General features: G+C 32.5%; 5 protein-coding genes across 5 annotated transcripts; 2 read left to right on the forward strand and 3 right to left on the reverse strand.

Moving 5' to 3' along the window:
• Window positions 1-956: 956 nt before the first annotated feature.
• LOC134831848 (eukaryotic translation initiation factor 4 gamma 3-like) lies at window positions 957-11,753 on the reverse strand. The gene is made up of 5 exons (XM_063845670.1): window positions 11,141-11,753; window positions 10,190-11,086; window positions 9,322-10,133; window positions 7,035-8,421; window positions 957-3,064 (listed from the first exon to the last, which is right to left on the reverse strand). The coding sequence occupies exons 1-5, from the start codon at window positions 11,160-11,162 to the stop codon at window positions 1,260-1,262; spliced, it is 4,923 nt and encodes a 1,640-aa protein (XP_063701740.1). The 5' UTR covers window positions 11,163-11,753; the 3' UTR covers window positions 957-1,259.
• Window positions 11,754-11,883: 130 nt separating this feature from the next.
• Window positions 11,884-12,773, forward strand: LOC134830520 (large ribosomal subunit protein uL11). The gene is made up of 2 exons (XM_063844030.1): window positions 11,884-11,948; window positions 12,174-12,773. Exon 2 carries the CDS (start codon window positions 12,210-12,212, stop codon window positions 12,705-12,707), a length of 498 nt encoding a protein of 165 aa, XP_063700100.1. The 5' UTR covers window positions 11,884-11,948; window positions 12,174-12,209; the 3' UTR covers window positions 12,708-12,773.
• On the reverse strand, window positions 12,745-14,690 carry LOC134829035 (endoplasmic reticulum membrane-associated RNA degradation protein-like). Its single transcript, XM_063842026.1, has 4 exons — window positions 14,531-14,690; window positions 14,217-14,470; window positions 14,069-14,158; window positions 12,745-14,018 (listed from the first exon to the last, which is right to left on the reverse strand). The coding sequence occupies exons 1-4, from the start codon at window positions 14,688-14,690 to the stop codon at window positions 12,771-12,773; spliced, it is 1,752 nt and encodes a 583-aa protein (XP_063698096.1). The 3' UTR covers window positions 12,745-12,770.
• A 41-nt stretch (window positions 14,691-14,731) lies between these two features.
• LOC134831321 (DNA polymerase epsilon subunit 3) lies at window positions 14,732-15,571 on the forward strand. Its single transcript, XM_063845029.1, has 3 exons — window positions 14,732-14,945; window positions 15,004-15,214; window positions 15,281-15,571. The coding sequence occupies exons 1-3, from the start codon at window positions 14,886-14,888 to the stop codon at window positions 15,400-15,402; spliced, it is 393 nt and encodes a 130-aa protein (XP_063701099.1). The 5' UTR covers window positions 14,732-14,885; the 3' UTR covers window positions 15,403-15,571.
• Window positions 15,572-17,917: 2,346 nt separating this feature from the next.
• LOC134830605 (probable E3 ubiquitin-protein ligase makorin-1) lies at window positions 17,918-20,484 on the reverse strand. The gene is given in 4 exon segments (XM_063844143.1): window positions 17,918-18,334; window positions 19,324-19,541; window positions 19,544-20,134; window positions 20,201-20,484. Coding segments are annotated over 4 exon segments (1,164 nt in total). The 5' UTR covers window positions 20,316-20,484; the 3' UTR covers window positions 17,918-18,094.
• Window positions 20,485-20,519: the final 35 nt, after the last annotated feature.

Consider the following 20,519-nt stretch of genomic DNA (forward strand, 5'->3'; position numbering starts at 1 on the left):
GTTTCAACCCAAATTTAATAGATTTCAAAGCCAAAATTGAATAAATATTCATTCTGAAGATGATTTCCATGCATATCTGCTCGATTTTTGAAGAAATAAAAAAAACAACGATTTTATCATATGAGGAGCAAAAACCGTTGTTTTTTCTCAAGTCAAGTTTAAATTGAATAAATATTTTCAACCATATTTAATAGATTTCAAAGCCAAAATTGAATAAATATTCATTCTGAAGATGATTTCCATGAATATCTGATCGATTTTTGATGAAATAAAAAAAACAACGATTTTATCATATGAGGAGCAAAAATCGTACTTTTTCTCAAGTCACTTTTCAACCAACTTTTGATGGGTTTCAAAGCTAAAATTGAATAAATATTCATTCTGAAGATGATTTTCATGCATATCCATTCGATTTTTGAAGAAATAAAAAAAAAAATTTCTCATGAGGAGAAAAAAAGTTTTTCTCAAGTCAATTTTCAACCCAAATTTAATAGATTTCAAAGCCAAAATTGAATAAATATTCATTCTGAAGATGATTTCCATGCAAAATCGATTTTTAAAAAAAAATTTTTTTTTAATAAAATAAAAAAATGAATGAAGCCTTTTTAATAAATAAATAAAAAAAAACATTTTTTCGCTTTATCATAATTAATTATTATTATTTATTATTAATAGCTATTTATTTATATTTAGTATTTAATATTTTCATATTTTTCATTTATTTTTTTAATTTACCGCAGATTAATTTATTACTTTTCTTAAATAATAATTTAAATTTATATTTTTTTATTTATTTTATTTTAACTTTAATTTAGCACTAAATTGTTTGTTTAATTTATTCTTTTTTTTCTATAAATTATTTATAATTTATTTTATTTATTATATTTTTTTCATATATATTTACAAAATTTATCATGTTTCTTGATCCAATTTTAATATTTTAGTATTTGGGACCTTTAAACTTGCGTTTTCTTGATTTCTTTTTGTTCTCTTTAATATTTTTAATTTTCTTTTCCTGCGAAGGGAATTAATATTAATATTTTTTTAGGATTTTTTTTTGTAAGGTAATGAAGGGGAATTTGTTACATTTATAAAAAATAATTCGAAATGCGAATTAATTTTTTTTTTCGTCGACATCTCACTAATTTTATTTTTTTTAATTTAATTTTTTTTTTTATTTATTTTATAATTACTTTGTAATTCTATATTTTTTTTTTGTATATATTATAATTTAAAGAGCTGTAATTCTTAAAAAAAAATTAATTATTTTCGTCGCCCGAACTATGTTCACTGCCCTCTTCGGAAATGTTCATGAGCCACGGGCGTATCAGAGACTTGGCGACGCCATTTCTGTGCGACGCGTCTTTGTCGTGATACCAACTAAGGAATCCTTTGCGTGAAATCACAGTTTCATCGTACAATTGGGAGAAAATGTTATGCAACAAGGACTTTGGATAATCGAGCGATGACAGCACGCGCTGAATGCCCGTCAGAGATTCAATTTCGCGATGCGTTCTCTTGTACACGTAAAATTTGAGAGCATTTTTGACGGGCACGAATCGTTTGTCGTTCAACGCGTAATTTTTCGGCTCCGGTTTTTCATCCAGGCAATACATGATGCCAGCTGCAGTGAAAGCGCGCATAAATTTCGGATCGTCCATCGTGGTGTTGCATTTCGCGAGCCAGTCGTCGGCGAATTGACGAAGTCGCGTGTCATCGGGATGCTCGCGCTTGCAAAATTGCAAAATGGATCGTTCGATGGCGTCATAATCGCTTTGTCTCTGTTGCGCCAGGCCACTGCCCCTATTACTAACGTTATTATTACTACTATTACTACTTACCTTGTCTAATGCGGCGATGAGGGCGTGCTTTTGCACAAATTCGGCAACATGCTCGCACGTGTTTTCCGGCATGAATTTGTCCCACGTGAGTCCCGAATTGCACCACAAGTCGCGCGTCGTCTCAAAATCGTACATTTGACTGAGGCGCTGCAGCACGGCAAGTAGCAACTCGTGCCCTTTGCGCGTCGGGAAGCAACTTTCGCTGATCACGAGCAAATCTTGCATGCGCAAGACCTCTTCGCGCAACAACGGACTCAGGTACTCGGCGATGTAGGTCCAAATCATGGGCACATCCTTCACTAATTCCACGGCAGCCTCCTCGCACAACGATCCGAACACTTTTACGAGTTCCCGGACTGTCAACGTCTCACTGCCATCCCGAATATATACAACGCACAGTTTCGCGAGCATGTCGCGTTCCTCCGCACGATTATCCAACACCTTCAGAGCGCATTCGTAAATCGCCGCCCATCGATATTGCCGCTCAATCGCATGAAAATCCTCAATTGCGATTTTATTTTCGCGCGAATTCACGTAATCCAGAAAGATTCCTTCGAAAACTTTCCTCAAAGTGTCACGTTTGTCGTCACTTGGCTGCGCACACTCGATTTTCTCTTCGTGCGAACGTCTCTTATCACTTGCGGTACTGCTGCGGTTTCCTGTATACAAATTACTATGACTATCGACGCTTCCCCGTCCCGAACTGCTACTCAATCGTGAAGACAATGTCGAGGACGATGTGTGAAGTTGCGGTTGTTGGTTTTGCATCATGCCCGGCGGAGGTCCCAGATTCCGGTTAAAGCTACTACTGCGACTCAGCGAGTCATTTCGGTCGCCGCGATTGTTGTAACGATTGTTTTCGTGATGATTATCGCGGTAATCGCGACGATATTCGTTCGAGCCACGACGATACATGTCTTTGTCGCCGCCGCCATTGCCGCGATTTTTGTTGTTGTTATTGCCAAAGGGATGCATCATGGGAAGGGAGGGAGGACCATTTCCGCCATTTCCTCCTCCTCCTCCGTGATAATGATGTTGCGGATTGTGATGAAAGCCGGGCGGAGGCATTTGTTGGTGACGATGCTCGCGATCGCCGCCGCGTTCCGAGAGATCATCGCGATCGTCGTCGTTTTGGAATTTGTTAGCACCCTGAGTGTGAGTATTTCCCCATTTTTGGAAGAAACCCGCTTGACCCAATGGTTTCGACTCGCTTTCCATGTTGCCTGAAAAATAAAATTAAAATTAAATTAGAAAAATTGAAAAAATTGAAACAGAAAAAAAAAATTTCTTTGACATAGTTTTGATTTGAAAATTAAATCAAGAGAAAAACTATGTCAAAAACTGTGGCAAAGCAATTTTTGTCAAATCTTGCTCCAAATGGATAAAAATTTGTCAGAGGGCTCTAATTTATCATTTTTAATCATTTTATAACTTAAAACTGCCAAAAAATTGAAACTGAAAAAAAAAACATAGTTTTGTTTTAAAAACTAAATCAAGAGCAAAAAAAACTGAGTCAAAAACTGTGTCAAAGCCATTTTTGTCAAATCTTGCTCCAAATGGATAAAAATTTGTCAGAGGGCTCTAATTTATCATTTTTAATCATTTCTAAAAAACAAAAAATTGAAACTGAAAAAAAATTTTTTCTTTGACATAGTTTTGTTTTAAAAACTAAATCAAGAGCAAAAAAAACTGTGTCAAAAACTGTGTCAAAGCCATTTTTGTCAAATCTTGCTCCAAATGGATAAAAATTTGTCAGATGGCTCTAGTTTATCATTTTTAATCATTTTATAACTCAAAACTGCCAAAAAATTGAAACTGAAAAAAAATTTTTTCTTTGACATAGTTTTGTTTTAAAAAGCAAAAAAAACTGTGTCAAAGCAATTTTTGTAAAATCTTTCTCCAAATGTATAAATATTTATCAGAGGGCTCTAATTTATAATTTTTAATCATTTTATAACTTAAAACTGCCAAAAAATTGAAACTGAAAATAAATTTTTTCTTTGACATAGTTTTGTTTTAAAAACTAAATCAAGAGAAAAAAAACTGTGTCAAAAACTGTGTCAAAGCCATTTTTGTCAAATCTTGCTCCAAATGGATAAAAATTTGTCAGAAGGCTCTAATTTATCATTTTTAATCATTTTTTAACTCAAAACTGCTAAAAAATTGAAACTGAAAAAAAAATTTTTCTTTGACATAGTTTTGTTTTAAAAACTAAATCAAGAGCAAAAAAAACTGTGTCAAAAACTGTGTCAAAGCAATTTTTGTCAAATCTTGCTCCAAATGGATAAAAATTTGTCAGAAGGCTCTAATTTATCATTTTTAATCATTTTTTAACTCAAAACTGCCAAAAAATTGAAACTGAAAAAAATTTTTTCTTTGACATAGTTTTGTTTTAAAAACTAAATCAAGAGCAAAAAAAACTGTGTCAAAAACTGTGTCAAAGCCATTTTTGTCAAATCTTGCTCCAAATGGATAAAAATTTGTCAGAGGGCTCTAATTTATCATTTTTAATCATTTTATAACTCAAAACTGCCAAAAAATTGAAACTGAAAAAAAATTTTTTCTTTGACATAGTTTTGTTTGAAAAACTAAATCAAGAGCAAAAAAAACTGTGTCAAAAACTGTGTCAAAGCCATTTTTGTCAAATCTTGCTCCAAATGGATAAAAATTTGTCAGAAGGCTCTAATTTATCATTTTTAATCATTTTTTAACTCAAAACTGCTAAAAAATTGAAACTGAAAAAAAAATTTTTCTTTGACATAGTTTTGTTTTAAAAACTAAATCAAGAGCAAAAAAACTTTGTCAAAAACTGTGTCAAAGCAATTTTTGTCAAATCTTGCTCCAAATGGATAAAAATTTGTCAGAGGGCTCTAATTTATCATTTTTAATCATTTTATAACTCAAAACTGCCAAAAAATTGAAACTGAAAAAAAATTTTTTCTTTGACATAGTTTTGTTTTAAAAACTAAATCAAGAGAAAAAAAACTGTGTCAAAAACTGTGTCAAAGCCATTTTTGTCAAATCTTGCTCCAAATGGATAAAAATTTGTCAGAGGGCTCTAATTTATCATTTTTAATCATTTTATAACTTAAAACTGCCAAAAAATTGAAACTGAAAAAAAATTTTTTCTTTGACATAGTTTTGTTTTGAAAACTAAATCAAGAGCAAAAAAAACTGTGTCAAAAACTGTGTCAAAGCAATTTTTGTCAAATCTTGCTCCAAATGGATTAAAATTTATCAGAGGGCTCTAATTTATCATTTTTAATCATTTTATAACTTAAAACTGCCAAAAAATTGAAACTGAAAAAAATTTTTTTCTTTGACATAGTTTTGTTTTAAAAACTAAATCAAGAAAAAAACTGTGTCAAAAACTGTGTCAAAGCAATTTTTGTCAAATCTTGCTCCAAATGGATAAAAATTTGTCAGAAGGCTCTAATTTATCATTTTTAATCATTTTTAAAATTTTTTAACTCAAAACTGCCAAAAAATTGAAACTGAAAAAAAAAATTTTCTTTGACATAGTTTTGTTTTAAAAACTAAATCAAGAGCAAAAAAAACTGTGTCAAAAACCGTGTCAAAGCAATTTTTGTCAAATCTTGCTCCAAATGGATAAAAATTTGTCAGAAGGCTCTAATTTATCATTTTTAATCATTTTATAACTCAAAACTGCTAAAAAATTGAAACTGAAAAAAAAATTTTTCTTTGACATAGTTTTGTTTTAAAAACTAAATCAAGAGAAAAAAAACTGTGTCAAAAACTGTGTCAAAGCCATTTTTGTCAAATCTTGCTCCAAATGGATAAAAATTTGTCAGAAGGCTCTAATTTATCATTTTTAATCATTTTTTAACTTAAAACTGCTAAAAAATTGAAACTGAAAAAAAAATTTTTCTTTGACATAGTTTTGTTTTGAAAACTAAATCAAGAGAAAAACTATGTCAAAAACTGTGTCAAAGCAATTTTTGTCAAATCTTGCTCCAAATGGATAAAAATTTGTCAGAAGGCTCTAATTTATCATTTTTAATCATTTTTTAACTTAAAACTGCTATAAAATTGAAACTGAAAAAAATTATTTTCTTTGACATAGTTTTGTTTTAAAAACTAAATCAAGAGCAAAAAAACTGTGTCAAAAACTGTGTCAAAGCAATTTTTGTCAAATCTTGCTCCAAATGGATGAAAATTTGTCAGAGGGCTCTAATTTATCATTTTTAATCATTTTATAACTCAAAACTGCTAAAAAATTGAAACTGAAAATAAATTTTTTCTTTGACATAGTTTTGTTTTAAAAACTAAATCAAGAGAAAAAAAACTGTGTCAAAAACTGTGTCAAAGCCATTTTTGTCAAATCTTGCTCCAAATGGATAAAAATTTGTCAGAAGGCTCTAATTTATCATTTTTAATCATTTTTTAACTTAAAACTGCTATAAAATTGAAACTGAAAAAAATTATTTTCTTTGACATAGTTTTGTTTTAAAAACTAAATCAAGAGCAAAAAAACTGTGTCAAAAACTGTGTCAAAGCCATTTTTGTCAAACCTTGCTCCAAATGGATAAAAATTTATCAGAAGACTCTAATTTATCATTTTTAATCATTTTATAACTCAAAACTGCTAAAAAATTGAAACTGAAAATAAATTTTTTCTTTGACATAGTTTTGTTTTAAAAACTAAATCAAGAGAAAAAAAACTGTGTCAAAAACTGTGTCAAAGCCATTTTTGTCAAATCTTGCTCCAAATGGATAAAAATTTGTCAGAAGGCTCTAATTTATCATTTTTAATCATTTTTTAACTTAAAACTGCTAAAAAATTGAAACTGAAAAAAAAATTTTTCTTTGACATAGTTTTGTTTTGAAAACTAAATCAAGAGAAAAACTATGTCAAAAACTGTGTCAAAGCAATTTTTGTCAAATCTTGCTCCAAATGGATAAAAATTTGTCAGAAGGCTCTAATTTATCATTTTTAATCATTTTTTAACTTAAAACTGCTATAAAATTGAAACTGAAAAAAATTATTTTCTTTGACATAGTTTTGTTTTAAAAACTAAATCAAGAGCAAAAAAACTGTGTCAAAAACTGTGTCAAAGCAATTTTTGTCAAATCTTGCTCCAAATGGATGAAAATTTGTCAGAGGGCTCTAATTTATCATTTTTAATCATTTTATAACTCAAAACTAAAAAAAATCTTCAAAAAAATACTCACCAAGTCGACTAAAATCCATCTTTTTGGAGTCCAACGAGAACTTTTCCGGCTTATAATTCATTTGTGGGCCTCCACGTGCCCCCCGATCATACCGATTTCGCCCGCCTTGTTGATTGTGTCCCATATTTCCGGGCCCCTGATTGTAATTCAGCAATTGGATGTTCAATTGTTCCCTTTCGACCTCTTTCTGTATCTGTCCCATGGTTTTCGGATTGAAATCATTACGACGCGAAATCCATCGCGAATGCCGCAAATCAATCAAGTCTTGAATCATGAACTTAATTCGACTACTAATCTTGTATTCCGACTTTTTCCCTATAATTCCCTGCAACTGATGGAAATATTCGCTGAGACAATCGCGCGAATCGGTTTCCATCTTTTTGCCGACTGTCGTGAGAAGTTTGCACAAGCATTCGAGTGACTCTTCATCCATCGTGTCGGGTTTAAGGAGCAACGAGACACACGTGTGCATGATTTTGATTGTTAACAGATCAATTTTGTAGAGTTCGCCGATGAAACGAACCGTGCCGACAGCCCGTTTTCGCATCCGGTAGTCCTCTTCCTCGAGATTTTCGCGTAATTCTTCCTTCTTGACCGGATCGAGCTCCTTGTCGAGCAAGTCGATGCGATCTTTGGACGACTTAATTTTGTGTGCATTCTCGAATTCCGTTTGACACTGATTGATGAGGCAGTTTTTGAACTGCTGTTTGGTATTTCCGTCGCCGCCGCTCACGCAAATCGTCGAAAGTTCCTTGCACATCTCCGCATACGTCACGGAAAAATTCGGCTCGGCAATGGCCTTTTCGAAAATCAGCTGGATGCACGCGTGCAAATGCTCAATTTTCTTAATTTGGTACTGCTTCACCTCTTTCAGCAGCACGGCAAAGTTCTCGGGCGTTAATTTGTTTAAGACACATCGGAAATTATCAGTCAAGTTACGCAGCTGGCGATCGTCTTCGCTCAGGCTGTTGTCGTTCGCGAGATGTTTGGGTTTCCACGCGTTCGGCGTCTCCTTCAGCTTGACGTCTTCGTGCAACGACAACGAGATCTTGATTGTGTCCGCCTGCTGTTTGGCATTTTGCATGCCGAGCATCTTGGCGTTGAGCGCATGCATGCCCCGATTGCCCTGCGACGGGCGGTTCAAGTTGAATTTGCTGCTTTGGTTGTTAGTACGATGCTTTTGCAAGAACGAGTCGACCTGGAATTGTTTCGTTGAGATAAGGGCGTTCTGGATGTGCGGATTTATCTTTAAGCTGCCGGATTTTGTGGCGGCAACTTGTTTGCCCAGTTGCAGTAATTGCTCGACTGTGTAATACTTTTTGCCGCTCGGATTGTCGGGACTCCATTGCTCTTTGTGGTACTCGATGAGAGGCTTCAGTGTTGTGCTCTAAAAAGAAAAAATAAAAAAAATATTATTAAAAAAAAAAAAATTTTTTATAATTTATCAAAATTTTTGAGAAAATTAATCAAAAATTATAAAAATTTTCTTTTGATGTCTTTTGGATGGTTCTCAAGCTTGAAAATTGAAAAATAAAAAATTCGTAAAAAATACGTAATTTTCATTTTGAGAGCCCATTTGATGATTCTTAAGCTTGAAATTGAACAAAAGTTATGAAAAATGCCTTTGGATGTCTTTTGGATGGTTCTCAAGCTTGAAAATTGAAAAATAAAAAATACGTAAAAAATACGTAAAAATTACGTAAAAATACGTAATTTTCATTTTGAAAGCCCATTTGATGGTTCTTAAGCTTGAAATTGATCAAAAGTTATGAAAAATGCCTTTGGATGTCTTTTGGAAAATTAAAAATGGTACGTAATTTTCTCAAGCATTTGAGCTTGAAATTGATCAAAAATTGAAAAATTGAAAAATTGAAAAATTAAAAATACGTAAAAAATTAATTTTTTTTTTGGGTTTGAAAAAATGAAAGTTACTTAAAAAAAAAAATGCAAAAAAAAATTGAATCGACCTAAAAATAAAAAAAAATGAGCAACTTTCGACCAAACAAGGCTCCCATAAAATTTCCATAATTTACTTTTTTTTCTGTTTTTTTTTTATCTAATCGCACACGCAAAAAAAAAAAACAAAAAAAAAATTAAGTCATCGTCGTATTTCTCGTTGCTGTACCTCAACTAATCATAAAATAAACAGAATTTTCCTATCGTATTAAAGGTCATTAACACCTGTGTGTCGTATCGCGTCTCATACCGGCTACGTGTGCTTACGCGACGCGTATAGATACCAAACAACAACCACATATGCACGCGAAGACAAGAAGAATGTACTCACCTCTTGTTGCGACTTTTTGTTTTGAATGTTGTTCTCTTTATCGGCATCATCGTCCTCCGACTCAGGATCTTGTTGCTGTTGCTGCTGCATCGCGGATTGTTTCTCCAAAACTCCGTTATTATTGACGGCGGATGACGAATCTTTCATCGCGAGTTCGCCTTGGTACTTTTCCATGACGAGCAAGAAATTTTTCTTCGTCTCTTCCGGGAGATTTGACAGATCCATGGGCAAGCCGAGAGCGCGATCGGGCTCGTCAATTGCTGTTTGTGTCGATTTTTTCTTATCACCGTCACTCGTTTCGCTTGTTGACAACTTTTGGTCCGCCGTGTTGTTTGTAATTTCGGCGATAACCTCTTCTGGTTGATTATTTTGCGTCTCAACGGTTGTCGTTGATGGACTTTCCTCCGCAATTTCTTCCGTTTCTGTTGGATTTTCTGCGGGATTTTCGTCGATCGTGACTTTTTCGAGGGTTTCTGTGAGCGCATCGACTTCTGAAACGGGTTTTTCGGGCATTTCATCCACTGTGACGACATCAATTTCTTCCGTGGTGTCTAATTCAACGTCGATCGGGGATGATTTTTCGTTTTGCGGAGAGGGAACGGCAGTGACTTGTGTCTGCGGAGGCGGAGAAGCAGTTGCTACTGCAGTATTTACAGGTTTTGGAGTCTTTTTGGGTATTTGTTTGGGAACAACTGACGGACCATCGACATTTGCCGAGACAACGGGCGTCGTTTGTTGCAAATGTTGCTCGGGAGTCCAAATGGGATCGTTTCCGTAATGCTTTCCATCGAACATGAGAGGTAAATGGGGAGCTGTAAAGTCAAAATTTGAAGAAATTATTGAAAAAATGATAAATTTAAGGACTTACGTAACGTAATTTGACCTCCAGCAGCTCCCACGAGATAATCTGGCGCGGGAATTGTCGATGTCTCGACTTTATCCGATTTTTTCGCAATCTCCAAGGTATCGAGAATGTTCTCGTTCGTGTCTGGATGCACGATTTTCAGCATTTTTCGTTCGCGTTTCTCGATAGGGGGTGCCGAAACAGGCGGAGCAGGAACAATGGGCACTACGGGAGGCGTCGGTTGAACCGCAACGGGCATTTGTTGCGTCGGCGTTTGAGCAGGCGGCGGATGCGATGGCGCATTTGCGATAATTGGCGTGCCAAGTGCCATATTTTCCTGCGGCGGAAGATTCGTGATGCCATTGGGCGGAGCGCCGCCTGCCGAATTCGCGCCCGGCGGTAATTGAGCTTGCATCTGTGGCGGAATGGGATGTCGATGTGTGGAAATTTGTTGATGCGGAAACGCATAAACGTTCTGCGGAATTGGCTGGTATGCGTAGTGCATTTGTTGCGGTTGCGGGGCACGAGCAAAGGGCGTTTGCGCACGTTGTGCCAACCCATACGAAAAGGCGGCGGGATTCGAAAAATAAAATGCCGTCGGAATTTGTTGCATATTCGGTGCTCCCGCAGCTGCGATGAAATTCTGTCGTTGATGTCCCTGCATCGGATTCACCATCATTGCCGCATTCGGGTATGCCGTAGGCGGTCGATACATCGGAAAAGCAGTTGCCATGCCTTGTAATTGTTTCAAGTCGTGAGCATTCGAGACGGGAATTTGCCCCGGGTACAATCCCGGCTGCTGATGCGGATTCTGAGGGTTTTGCGGTTGCTGTTGCTGCTGATTCCGCATGTTTGGCATGTTTTGGGGCACATTTGTCGGCTGACCTCCGCCAGCGATGTAATAATGTCCGCCGTCATTACCTGAAAAGCGAAAATTTAACTTTCACTCGAGACATTTTGACAATGAAAACTCACCTTTGTTATAATTCTGACTCATTTTGGGCGATTTTCCTTACGCTAAACAGACAATCATGTTAATTATTTCCGTGTATTTTGAGTTTTTAGCGGATTGACACGTCGAACGGAGCGACAAACGACAACAAATTCGCATTTAATGTTGCCTGCGTTGCTCGGTAGTACTGTTACTCGGATTCGCGTACAGAATTTTCTCCTAAAAAAACGGGAAATTTCAACGAATCCCGATGATTTTCCACTTTTACAGATAATTTTTTGTCGCGGGAACTTAAATAGCTTCCCGGGCTGCGGGGGAATTGCAATTTTTTTTCGAGAATTTTGTCGCTCGTCTTCCCCGAAGAACGATCCAAGTCTTCGTGTGAGACGAATGGAACTGATGCTGCATAGGGGGCGCTGTTTCGTTAGTTTCAATTCACGCCGTCGCACCGGAAAGGCAGCTTTTCCCCGGAAATGCCTTCTTTGTTTGTTTGGATTTGAATTTTCTTAATTTTTAGACATTTTTGTATGATTTGAGGCAAAATCCGCACTTTTTTCGAGTTCACGAGCGTATTTGCGACTTGTTTTCACTCAATTTCAGGATATTTTGTCAGAAACCGAGCTATTTTAGCGAAAATTGAAATATCCCGAGTTAATAATTGTCAATAAAAATCGCGCTTGCTAATTCAACTGAAACGGCTTGTGTCCCAATGCACATTTGACCCAATGGGAATTTAATTTTAACTGAAATTGTGCACTGGGTCAAAAAATAATATTTGACATTTATCATTTTCAGCCGATTCTCGTTCTTTTTACGCCAAGTCAGTATCAAGTATGTTTCGGAAAATCAAATTTTACGCAATTTTTACTGTTTTTTCGGCAATTTTCACGGAAAATCTTGTGCAACGAGTCAAATTTGTTGATAATTTATGTTAAAAATGTCATAAAAATGTGTAAAATTGAAAGAAAATCGTGAAAATTGTCGAAAAATAGTCTCTCAAAATTATCCACATGTTCAAGTTTGTGTGTATTGACTTTGACATTTTCTTCGTTGCAGGTTACATTGACTAAAGCAAACAGCTAGACAGCAAAAATGCCTCCAAAGTTCGATCCCACTGAGGTAAAACTCGTTTATTTGCGTTGTGTTGGCGGCGAAGTTGGCGCAACCTCATCCCTTGCCCCCAAAATTGGTCCCTTGGGTTTGTCCCCCAAAAAAGTTGGTGACGACATTGCCAAAGCCACGGGCGAATGGAAGGGATTGAAAATTACCGTTTGTCTCACAATCCAAAACAGACAAGCCACAATCTCCGTGGTGCCATCGGCAGCGTCGCTCATCGTCAAAGCCCTCAAGGAGCCGCCACGCGATCGCAAAAAGGTGAAAAACATCAAACACAGCGGAAATATTACCTTCGATGACATCCTCAGCATTGCACGTACGATGCGCCCACGTTCGATGGCACGCGAATTGTCCGGCACATGCAAGGAAGTCTTGGGAACAGCACGCAGCGTTGGTTGCACCATCGATGGTCGCGCCGCTCACGACATTATTGCCGATATTGACAGCGGAGCTATCGAAGTGCCCGCACAATAAGCTGAAATTGTGAACGGAACAAGAAAAAACAGAATAAATACTGATAATTTCATCTATCAAAGTTTATTTTTTGCATTTTTCGGCAAGAAAATTCAGTTTTTCGAGGCCTTCGAGAGCTTTTTTCCAATCATTTCGCTCGATTGAGAGTTGAACTTTTAAATTTTCAACTATTTTCAGCAAAATTTTAATTTCTTTCGGATTATTTTTACTTAAAAATTTGATTTTTTCCACATTTTCACTAAAATTATAAACAATTTCTTCAGTAAAAATTATTCCTTGAACGATTTGAGCTCGAATCTCAACCATTTTTGTTAAATTTTTCCTCCTCGGTTGACTCAAACTTCGATTTTTGTATTCTTCAGTCCGAATTTTGATTGCTTCATGATAATTTTTAACACTTTCGATACAATTTTCGATAATTTGTACCAAAATCCTCACAAATTTTGAAATTTTAGTGAATTCAGGGTCTCTTAATGCATCACATGGGTTGATTTTTGTCTCAAAAAAGTTAATTTCTTGTTCAAAATGACTTTTTGGAAGCTCCTCTGGGATGTTCAAGTCATTCACAGCCTTTAATTGGGTCTCTAACTCCTTAATTTTTCGTTTTAGTTCAGAAATTGGATGAAAAAATGAGTTATAAACACTTTTAATAGCACTTTTCGAGGTAAGTTCATGATACAAATGATAAATTACGTCAACGACATCCTTCGTGACATCAGAAAATCGTAGTTCTCCGTGACTCATGCGATCTCTGATGCGAGGTCCTTTGAGAGAAACAAAGCAATCGTAGAATAAAGACAGATTTTGGTCCGTTAAGAGCTCTGTGACGCATTTTTTGTGAGTTTCATCGAAAAATTCGTTGCCTACACACACATTTTGGTCCAAAATCATGTCTAAAGTGAAGTAATATCCGTCGATTTTCGCTCGAGGATTAAAATTTGGGTTTGTTTTAGCGAATAATTGTCTCACATGAGCTTCAATTTGTATTAAAAGTAATTGCAAAGCTCTTCCATGACAATTTTTGGTCATTAATTGTTGAATATTTTTGTTAAATTCATCATTTTCTGCCTCAAAAGACGATCGAAAGTCAAAATTTTGCTTTAAAAGTGAAAATTTTTCAATGGAAGATACGGAAAATGTCCTTTTTAGTATTTGGAAGTCTCCCAAATCACGTCCTAAAGAGAGAATTATCAGCAACAAGAGCTTCGAAAACACATCTGAGCAATAATCGACCGTTAAAAATCCATGCCATGCGATATTTCGAAGATTTAAGGACCTTGGAGTGCCGAGAACGTATCTTACGAATGGAATCTACAATAAAAATCGTTAGTTTTTGATCAAAATTTGGAAAAGTTACTCACTGCTTCTTTAAAAATGTCCCGAATTGTGTCACTTTTTAACAAATCCTTGAATAAATGTGGCGGATTGGCGTGATTTTTTGTGTAAAATATCTAAAAATAATTTTTTTTTTGGTCAAAAATGATTTTTTAGGAGATTTTATGGACTTACATTCCCTAAACTGAACTCCAAAATAGATGTCAGGGTCAAAATTTGTTCAAGAATGACAAAATTATTTGATTTTTCCTTCAATAAGGCACTGATATCGTCAATTCTGAAGGTCCAACTGCCATATTTTAATATAAAATCTTCGTTAATTCTCTCTAATTGATGAATTTCATTCAAAATTTCATAAAATCCAGGGAGTCTTTCGCGACATTTCTCATAATTGTTCAAAATTTCATCGATTTCTTGTTCATTGAGACCTAAAATTCAAAAATTTTCATTAAAACTCAACTCACAAAGTCAAAAATGAAGTTAAATACCATCAAATCTCATCCAGGCATTGATGACACTCCAATCCAATAATCCATTTTCCTTCTCCAAGCAACTTTTGGATCCATCTGAGACCTTTTTACAACATTTGAAGCTATAAAAAGCCTTAACTTCATCAGAAAGTGTTTCAATTGCATTGTTATTTTTCATATTTGCGGGTTTGACGTCTCGTTACGGTTTTGTCAAGCAAATGACAGCGCGCCAGCAACGAAATAAACAAAGCTAAACTTCGTAAAGTCCCTAAAATTTATCATTTTTATACATTTTTAACTTAAATTACTCGAAAAATTTACTCACCACTCGATCAACAAGCAAACGAAGCAGTATTACTCCTAAAAAATCATCATGGTTGAACGAATTGAAGACCTTAACTTGCCAAATGCAGTCGTAACTCGTCTCATGAAGGTAAATTTTCATCATTTTTTGCCCTGATTTCCTTGAAATTCATCATTTTTCTCCGTAGGAAGCCCTTCCCGATGGCATTTCCATATCAAAAGAGGCCCGATCCGCACTCACTCGAGCCGCTTCCGTGTATATTTTGTATCTGACAACAGCAGCAAGCACCGCAGCCAAAGACAAAAATCTGAAAACACTGAATGCGAATCACGTCTTTGAGGCATTGGAGGAAATTGAGTTTGAAAATTACGTTGATCCGTTGAAAGCGTTTCTAGAAAGTAATTAAAAATGAATTTTTTCAGCAAAAAAAAATATTTTTATTAAAATTTTTAATTTTTTTTTAGCTTACCGATCCAGTCAGAAGGAAAAACGTGAAAGCAAAGGCACGCCAGCAGTGAAAAGTCCTTCGAAAAAAGACTCGAGCAAGGAAACGAATGACGACGAAGTTCAATTAGTCGACGAGTGATAAAAAAAATTAAATAAAAATCCATTTTTTGCTACTGTTGAATAATGCGATATCTTCTCTGTATTTATTTTCATTATTTTTTGTGTTTTTTTCTAATTATTACTTGTTCATGTCCATTTTTTTTCGTTTTTTTGCATCAAACCACAATTTCCATAGTTCCAATTTTTTTAAGTATTTCAAAAATATATGTTGATAAAAGTATTGAGTGTCTCGTTATTTTTTTTTTCTATTGTATAATAGGTAGTTTCATTTAATTATTATTTAAATATGTTTTATTTTTTGTTTAGTTTTTGATTGTAATATTTTATAGTTTTGTTAATTTTATTTGAGTTTTAGGATTTTAGGCTATGATTTTTTATTTTATGTTGTAGTTATGATGAGTTTCACAAAAGTTAAAGAGGAGGGTAAGTGAAAATTGTGCCCGTTTTACAGCATTTTGGCACACATTCACTTCGTCGTAATTATATTTTTAATTTTTTTTTTCGATTATTGACTTTTATTTTGTTATGAGGAGACCAAAAAGCTTTAATTTTTAATGAAATTTATAATTAATTTTTAAAATTTAATTCAAAAAAGTTGATAATTGTTAAAATTTGATGAAAAAAAAATATTTTAAAATTATAAAAAAATAAAAAAAAAATAATTATTTAAATTTTAATTGAAATATTTAATAATTTTTTTTTTATTTATTATATTAAAAAATTGCTCAAAAAAGTTAATTTTAAATTTTATATGAGATTTTTGGAAAATATATTTCATAAGATACATAAAAAAATTAATTTAAAAATTTGACTTTTAATTATTTCAAAATTTTAAATATATTTTTTTAAGAAAAATAAGATATTTTTGAAAAATATATTTCATTAGATTCATAAAAAAATTAATTTAAAAATTTAATTTTTAATTATTTCAAAATTGAACTAAAAATATACATGAAATAAAATTTTTTTCTTAAGAAATTTTTTTTTTTAATTAATAAATTTTAAAAATTTCTTTAGAAATTCTGAATGAAAGTTATAAAAAAAAATCATAATTTGAAAAAAAATTATGAAAAAATTAATTAACATATATATTTTGAAAAAAATTATAAAAAAATATTTTTTTAAAAATTTTATGAAAATTAATTCAATTTGAATTAAAAAAAAATAATTATTTCGCTTTACAAAAAAAAGGATATTTTAATATTTTTTTAAAATATTTTCAAATAATAAAAATTATAAATTTTGAATAATTGAATATGTATATATTTTTGATCTCCTTTTATATTTAATAATAATTGATAAAAATAATTTCACTTGAAATTCAGACACAATTTTTTAATATTTTAATTTTTAACCAACCAAAATAATTAACGACCACATAGTTATTGTTTTTTTAACATAATTTTTATAATATTTAATATAATGATATAAAGAGTATACGAGTGCCATGTAAAAACTTATTTTTTTTTTGTATAATAATAAAAATTAACATTAATAATTTTTTGTATTACTTTTTTTTTAAATTTTACATTTTTTAATATAATTATACGAAGACTGAAATTAGTTTTTTATTTTTTTCTTCTTTTTTTTATTATTTTTTTTTAATCACAGAAATTTATATTTTGTTTTATTACTAATTGTAAGATAAGGTAAAAAAAATCAATTGAATTTTTTAATTTTTAAGGATTTTTTGGGTAGATATTTTTTTTATATAGCATTTTTTTTAATATATGTATTTTTTTATGACTTATATATGATGATATCATTATTAGTAGTAGTATGTAAATATTATTTTTTAATATATTTTTATAAGTAGTTGTAATACGTATAATAATAATAATTAATATTTCGACTTTGATTTTAAGCTTTTTTCTTTCTTTTTTATATTTTGTAGATTTTTAATTTTTTCTATTATAATTATTTTTAAAATTTTTAAGTTTTGAGTTTTTTTTTAAATTTGATAATAAAGCATAATAATTTTAATGATATATATATTTTTTTCTGTTTGAGATGCCAGCAAACTATTATTATATTTTTTGTAATATTTTTAATATTTTAACTAACGAAAGCTCTTGTGATTTTTGTATTTTGTATCAAATTTACAGAATAAATGCTATTTTTATTATTTTTTGGAGAAATTATATAGGCAACGCTGGTTCTTTCACACGACACACTTTTTTTTTTGTTTTTTGAGGAGGGTACGGATATTGTTTCTTACACATAATATTAATTTTTTATTATTTTTTAACTCGCATAGTGCGGGTTACGTTAATATAGTTGAATTTTTTGAGTACCACAAGAATTTTTTTGATGTAGACAATTATCAAACATTATTCCCACATCTTATGACAAACTAATTAATTTTTTCTCTTTAACACTAAACGCTTGTAATATAATATATAATATGTAATAATATAATAATTGAACGTAATTCACCATTTTTTGTTTTTTTTTTGCTTTGTTTACGAATATTTGGAAAGTAAAACTATTTTTTTGAACGAAAAGCTTTCCTACATAAGTATTGTAATGCCTAATATTAGCAGCGCAATAGTACCTGATTGATTAATGTTTATAATATAATGATAATAGTAATAATAATATGTTTATTTGAAATCTTTGCTTGCTCCCTCGTACGGTTAATTTTTTTTTTATTAATTTTTTTTTTATGTTTATTTTTTTTTTGACGATTAGCCTTGACGTGCAACGCAAACTCAGGCTAAATTCAGATCGGAAATGTTGGAGCTGTCGGAGAGGAAGGAAATGACGTCGTCGATTAGGAGATTCCGTTCGATAATGAAATCCCAGAAGTGAAGGTCTTCGAACACCTCGAGTTCACCGAATTGATTTTGGCGACGAACAGGTCGGGGAGGGACTCCGACATCGACGGGCACGCCATTGACGTCGACGTGACGATAAAAGCACCGATTTCCGAAAGGACACTTTCCACGACCCTGAAAAAAATGATTAAAAAATTAAATTAAAATTTTTCAAAAATAAAATTTTATTTTTTAAAAATTAATTAAAAAATAATAGAAATAAATTTTACTTAAAAAAAATTAAATTCTATCAAAATCTTATCAATTTTTAAATTTTATGCAATTTTATTTTTTTTTTTTAATTTTAGTGAAAATTCAAATTTTAAAACGTTTTATAAAAATAAAATTAAATTTTATAAAGATTAATCGAAAAAAAAAATAGAAATAATTTTAATTCAAAATTAAATTTTTAATTTTGTATTCTGAAAAGATAATTAAAAGACAAATTTCAATTATTTAAAAAAAATAAAATTATTTAAATAATTTTATTTTAAAAAATTCAAAAAAAAATATTTAAAATTGATTATTTTTTTTTCTTTGTATTTAAAAAAAAATATTTTAAATAAAAAATCTTTTAAGAAATTAAATTTAATCAAAAATTTATCAATTTTAATGATTTTATGTTAATATTTTAGTATTAATTATTTTTTTATTTATTATTTTTTTTTTTTTTTTAATTTTATTATTTTTTATTTAATTCAGACAATAAATTAAATTTTAAGCAATAAAATAAAATTCATTTTGAGAAAAAAATAATAATAAATTAAATTAAGTATATTTTTTTTAATAAAAAAATTAATTTTATAAAAAATTATTTAAAAAGATTAGAAACAGAAAAAAATTATTTTTAAAATTCAAATTAATATTTTAAGAAATTAAAATAAAATAAAATTTTATTTAATTAAACTATAGCCTAAAATTATCAAATTTAATTTATTTTATTACCTGAATTGAAAATTAAAATTTAATTCAAATTTAAAGTAAAAAAAAATTAAAATTATTGAAAGTTAAAATTAATTAAATTTTGATTATTTTTTTTTTTTTAAATTGAAATTTGACTTTTAATTATTTTTTAAATAATTTTTTAATTGAAATTTGTCGAAATTTCATAAAAATTTTCCTACCTTATTGAAGTACTTGCAGTCTTTGGCTTGCAAGGCTCCTTTGTAGTCGTTAATTAACTTTTCCTTTTCGTCTTTCGTGTCGACCCAGAAGAGACTCGGGCACACAAAGTCACTCGTGATGCGACATTCGGGACACGCTCGCTTAATTTTGTTGTCAAACTGCTCCGCTTGCCGCCATTTCCGTATGCACTCAAGGCAGAAACAGTGAATGCAGTTGGGAGAATGCCAAAACGCTGTTCCCGTCCTGGCTTCTCCATAATCACCTCGAAACACACGCCGCACGTCTTATCCTTGGACTTTTGTATCGCGAACGACAACTCCATGTCCTTTTCGTGCTGCGCAATGCACTCGTTGTTGTGCGCCTTTTGCTGCTCCAAATCCGTCGGATGAAGGCAATACTTTTGACACAGCTCGCACAAGTCTCCGTGCACATATCCGCACATCGTGTCGTATTGGCAGATGCCCGTGCCGAGCATATAGGGACACAGCGTGGAAAATGCGTCGACGCAACCCGACGTTGAAGTGCCCGCGGAGGCGATTTTCTGCTTGGAACTGCTTGTGCTGCTGTTGGAGTTGCTACTGACGGGCGTAATGTATGTGTGGGGGTAGTTTTTTCCGACAATTTGGGCGAATGTCGTGCTGGCGGGCTTCTTGGGGACAAATTCGGGCGCTTGGATCCAAATATCCGGGTCGATAGTTGAAACAGGCGTCGATGCTTCGTCGTTCTGAATTGGGGTCATTGTGACTTGTGTTGTTTTTGCTGCTTCTGTTGGTGGTTTCGATTCGTCGTGTGTCTCGCCAGACGATTGTGCTGCAAAAAAACGCGAAAAATCCGTGAAAAATTACATTTTCAGCAACTTCAAAGACTTTTACTTACGATTCGTGTGCGAAAATTTGCAGGAATCACCGTAGCGACATGAATTTAGGAGAAAATACTTGCATGTGGTTGAACTATTTACGAAAGATGATTCGGATAAAGTGTCTGTTTCCATGAAAAACGGCCCTCACTTGTCTCCGAAACACCTTTTACCTGCCAAACAAGCCAAAGTTCTACACGTTTCTGCGAAATTTCGATCGTTTTTGCCGCGCAAAGTCCTGAAAAATGCAATTTGCGTTCTAAATCTCGCTTTCCTTGCACTTTTATAAATATTTTGCAATCAAAAATCCAATTCCCAAATGGTTGACAGCTCGCACGA

This window comes from Culicoides brevitarsis, chromosome 2 (genome assembly GCF_036172545.1).
Source record: "Culicoides brevitarsis isolate CSIRO-B50_1 chromosome 2, AGI_CSIRO_Cbre_v1, whole genome shotgun sequence".
NCBI classification, from domain to species: domain Eukaryota; kingdom Metazoa; phylum Arthropoda; class Insecta; order Diptera; family Ceratopogonidae; genus Culicoides; species Culicoides brevitarsis.